The 5,020-nt window shown below is 35.2% G+C and overlaps 1 protein-coding gene across 1 annotated transcript; it reads right to left on the reverse strand.

The window, feature by feature from the left end:
• Positions 1-321: 321 nt before the first annotated feature.
• LOC149779262 (uncharacterized) lies at positions 322-4,287 on the reverse strand. Its single transcript, XM_089938414.1, has 2 exons — positions 4,183-4,287; positions 322-3,830 (listed from the first exon to the last, which is right to left on the reverse strand). Exons 1-2 carry the CDS (start codon positions 4,285-4,287, stop codon positions 2,145-2,147), a joined length of 1,791 nt encoding a protein of 596 aa, XP_089794540.1. The 3' UTR covers positions 322-2,144.
• Positions 4,288-5,020: the final 733 nt, after the last annotated feature.

Raw genomic sequence — 5,020 nt, forward strand, 5'->3', positions numbered from 1 at the left:
AACCTGGAAACACTTATAAGTTGCTCGTTTTAATAATCAAAGACCGTATTCACCCCACGCCCCGCAAGACTGATTAACTCTAAAGGCAGTATATATATATATATATATATATATATATATATATATATATATATATATATATATATATATATATATAGTATGTACGCTGTATCAATGATATACCACGAGATGTATACATTTTTCATTAAAAGGAAACGAGGCTTGCCCGAGTTTCCTTTTAATGAAAAATGTATACAGCGAGTGGTATATCATTGATACAGCGTACATACTATACATACATTTTATTTATACCACATCAAAGTTTTCATTTTATATGGGAGATAAAACTGACGGCCACAAACAGCGCACTTTAGGGGAGTGAACTCTTCATAACCCCTCGCATGTATGTACTCTCAAAAAAGAAGTTCTATAGTTATTCATAATTTCCTGTACACTTCATTCATATTAATTTATATATGTTTCCTTTTGCAATATTAATGAAATGAAAACACAAGGCTGATAGTTAACATTCAAATAAATGCACAGCCAGGCAGCGATGTATTAAAAAATATAGTAACGTCGACGAAAAAGGTTTACAAAGATACACATTCAGATACAAAATAAATTACAGTGTTGTGTAACAGACCTATTTTAATCAATCAAAAGGCATTGTATGAAAAAATATTGACAAATTCATTAAAGTATAACATAAAACGAGATGCTGTGATAAAATACGTCTTACCTAAATTAGAATGAGAATTCTAATTCATTGCAATAACGTAGAAATCATATTTGCAATTTTTAGAAGTAAAACATATCACCTTTCCATGTTTGAGGTTATATAATGGTATCCCTGTCAATGATGGTGCATATTATGATCTCGTACAAACACAACGTTAGGAACAATTCTGTGAAGAGATCGCGACGTAAATAATGACATCATGTTATCAATTATAGTTAAAAGTAATGAATACAAAAATTAAAATTGCCCAACACCGAACTGAATAAAGGAGAAAGCTTTAAAATAATTAATATTGCTCATACTTAGAAAAGCAGACATATATCAGTATTCGCACAAATAAAGAACCCTGCAATCTCCTGTTTGTAAAATTTACTAGATGCACTTTCATACCTGCTGTAATGAAGGAAAACATTTTGCACGTTGATGTGTCCTGTGATGATGTTTTAGCTAAGTTATCTGGCTGTTGGTTAGTGTTCGGTTAATATAAAAAGACCGAATTTGTCAATTAAGGATTTCGCCCCTTCTAGTTATACTTTAGTTCGTGTAGCTTTTTTGGGGTATATTTAGGTCTAACCGGTAATGTATAACAAGGATTTTGCTGATGTCCCTGTTCATTCTTATGCATTCATGTATGCGTACATACTTTTTGTACGTACATACATAGATACGTACATACATACATACATACATACATACATAGAAAACAACTCGTGCTTGATAACGGACACTTTACATTTCTTAAGCATTAAATTTGATTTTGATTCACACTAGACCATCATGCAACATGAGGACGCTCAAACGCGTCTTACAAAACCCATCATATGACAAAACAAGCTATCTTTGTTTATTTTTATATCAATACTGCAAATATCTATCATAATAAATAATAAAATAACAATTGTTGCAACATACGAGAAATTGGATTGAGATGTATCTATCAGAGAATTTTGCGTAATATAAATTTTAAATGATAAAACTTCACCAAATATAATATCCACCTAAACGGTAGTTTTCATGTTCCTGTAGTGAAATACTTACCGTCCAGGGATCATGTTCTGTTAAAACATTCGAAATATAGGAAATATAGTACTGGTTTTGTTCTAATGGGCACTCACACAGTATTTTTCGAAAATTACTGATTTTCCTCCAAGATATCACCCAGATGCTGCGGTCAACCAAACGAAACCTTTCTCTTCTGATTTTGATTTTTGCAGATTAAAGCTAGGACATATCTCATATGCTCGATTTTCTAGACTTACTTAGATTTTGGTAAAATATATCGATCCTTGATTTCTCGTGATAGAGAAATAACCAGAAGTGACGCCCTGACACTGAATCAAACCCACTAGTGAATGAAAATTCGGAAAATGTACCACTTAAATTTTCAATTTCTATGACGCCTTCATCTAGCAACATAGATCTTGTGAAACAGAATTCCTAGGTAGATCTTAGCAGCGTTGTGATGTGGACAAAGTTTGAGAGATTTATTGAAGCAAACGAAAGCATGTATAAACTGTGATTCTCTCATGAAACAGTAACCAAGGAGATTCAATTCTGTCTCTCTGTGTGGCATCTTTGGCTCTGTCCTTATTATGTGTATCATGTTGTCCAACGCAGCCTGTTGATGTCTCTCTTTTCCTAACCTGCAGAAATTCAAATATTGAAAGAAGTACAGGCACATAAGGGAATCTACATCTGCACATTCATACCATAATGGTTCGTTCGCATCTCCAAACGCCGGGCGTGCTCCAATTGACCTGAACATTTCCATCTTCAATGGGGATGGGGTAATGGCGATCTCTGACGGGAGATAGACGACGCTGAAGGACATTTGGTTCTGCGGCAGATCTTCTGGACCGCATGTTTTGGTACTACACTTATCATCAAGAAAATCAACGTTACAGTATGGAGTGTATGTTGCATCAATTTTACTCGAAACCATAAATCTCATTTTATGATCACTCATATGCTGTAGACAATTCTCTGTCAAATCACAATCCCCAAGTATGGTTCCAAGTCCACAAAGCTTTAGTCTTACCGATGTAGCATCACTGTTAATCCCAAGTGACAGACACCTTGATGCGAAAGCCGTCAGATAACACACTTCCTCCTGGGATACAGAATGTATATTTTCTTTGCATACAGAAACCACATGAAACCCCACTCGTGACGACAACATCATAAGGACATGATGTAGATATATTCGTAATGTGTGAGGTGCGTGTTGCAAAGCATACATTATGCTCCTAATATAGCTTGTCATAATGTTGTAGTCCTGAGGAATCTCTCGAAGCATAACATGCCTGCAATAGAATGGCCCCTTGAAATATGTGCAGTAGTCCACAAATGTTTCTAGAATTACCTTTGTCTTGATGTTTCTTGAGTTCCGAATAATGTCCAAACTGCTGCAATCATGCAATAGAAACTCTCCGAGATTACAGCATTCTAATCTAAGCAGCATTCGGCAATCTTCGGATACAAGTAGTCCCAGTATCTTAGTTAAAATGAGCTGTGTTGTTCCGAATATTTTTCGGTCATAAATGTTGTTTGTGACTATAAAATAGTCAGGACAATATCCTACACTTGCCCACTCGTACAACTGTTTAATACACAAAGTAAGACAGAATAGAAGGTTTTCAGTACGCCACAATTCTGTCGGTGTTCTTTCCCTCACCCAAAACATGCAAACCTTGCAATGATAGCTTGAAAAGGCATCACCAAGGATAGGTTCAAAGTAGGTTTTCTTTATCATTTTTAGCAACGTATATACTTTCATCACTATGTCTTCAAAAGACCTTGTAAGCTCTCTTTCGGTGAAAGAGAAAGATAGTCTCCATTCCAGATCGCTTTCATGGCTGTGTGGGTGTCCAACTCCAGCAGCAAAGCAGTCATCTTTCATAGCATTTCGTAGATGATGTGAAGCAGGCCATCCTTGTTTTCGGCGGCGTTGGAACCATTCATGTGCCTCATTAGGCCATTGTGTGCAATGAATAGCATGTACATTATCAACGCATGTTTCCTTCACACGATTTACAGTTAGCCTTGCTGGGCCCGAGAAAACTACACCAGGATCGTTTTTACCAACAAACTGGTTGGATAGCACAGTTCTATCTTATGAATCTACTCTCCAGTACCCATAATGATCATGGAATACTGGAACAGGAGTATTGCCAGGTAGCATTATTACTTCCTGTAGTTTAACATAACCAGGATGAGTATGGTCATCCTGCACCATGAGGAGATTCATTTTGTCGGGCTGACAATCTGTTAGGTCTGTGACGAACTGTTCTCTCTCATCCCAAAATAATACGTCACGATCTGAATATATTCCTGGTCGTGTAGAGCCATCTCCTCTACTGGTCAAAAATATATTTACAACTACTATTTTCTGGTTCAAAGAGATTGGTGATGTTCTCAAAAAACTCAAACGCAGTGGCAACCATTAACTTCCTATTCCGATCTTCCTGTGAGTAGCCGATGACATCTAGAATGGTGGATACCCTCTCAGACACAGAGCGGTAGTAGTCTGGGACATGGTGATACATGTCACCTGAAGTTTAAAAGATATATTTCTATATTGATTTTAACACATTACACACTCTTCATTTATCCAACTTGAATCATCATCATCATATGCATCATTATCATCATCGACTGATCATTACATTATAACATAAAATCATCAGAACATACTGGGACACAATCATGTCTTTTGTATTCTGCAATCTACTATTAATATCTGCTGTTTGAAAGGTCAATCATGTGGATGTTGCATCAATTTATATCATCCGAATCAAAATTCAGTGAAGAATATTTATTATTATTATTATTATTATTATTATTATTATTATTATTATTATTAATTTTCATGTTGTTATTATTATAGAAGTAGTAGTAGTGGCAGGATATGGTTGTTGTCTCGTGAAGTTTTAAACAGAAGTGTTGAAAATATGTGAAAATAAAATGCTTCAACAGATTTCGCTTTTCCTAACACATGGATAAGTATGTGACCGTGTGTGACATTGTAGTTGTTTTTATTCGCGTCTATTCGGCTCCTGAGTAATACATTTTTAAAATGTCTTATGGCGTTATTTGTGATTATTATACAAAGACACGACCTTGTTTGTGCTTTATGAAGAAAACAAGTGCAAATCATGTGCTTGTTTTCGTAATCGTTATGTTGACTCCAATGAAAAACAAATGAATCTAAAACTTTCTCAGATTCCCTAAAATAATAATTTCCAATTTTCTACTTTAATAAACAAATTGATTTAAGAC

This window comes from Sinohyriopsis cumingii, chromosome 17 (assembly GCF_028554795.1).
Source record: "Sinohyriopsis cumingii isolate HCF-2022 chromosome 17, ASM2855479v2, whole genome shotgun sequence".
NCBI classification, from domain to species: domain Eukaryota; kingdom Metazoa; phylum Mollusca; class Bivalvia; order Unionida; family Unionidae; genus Sinohyriopsis; species Sinohyriopsis cumingii.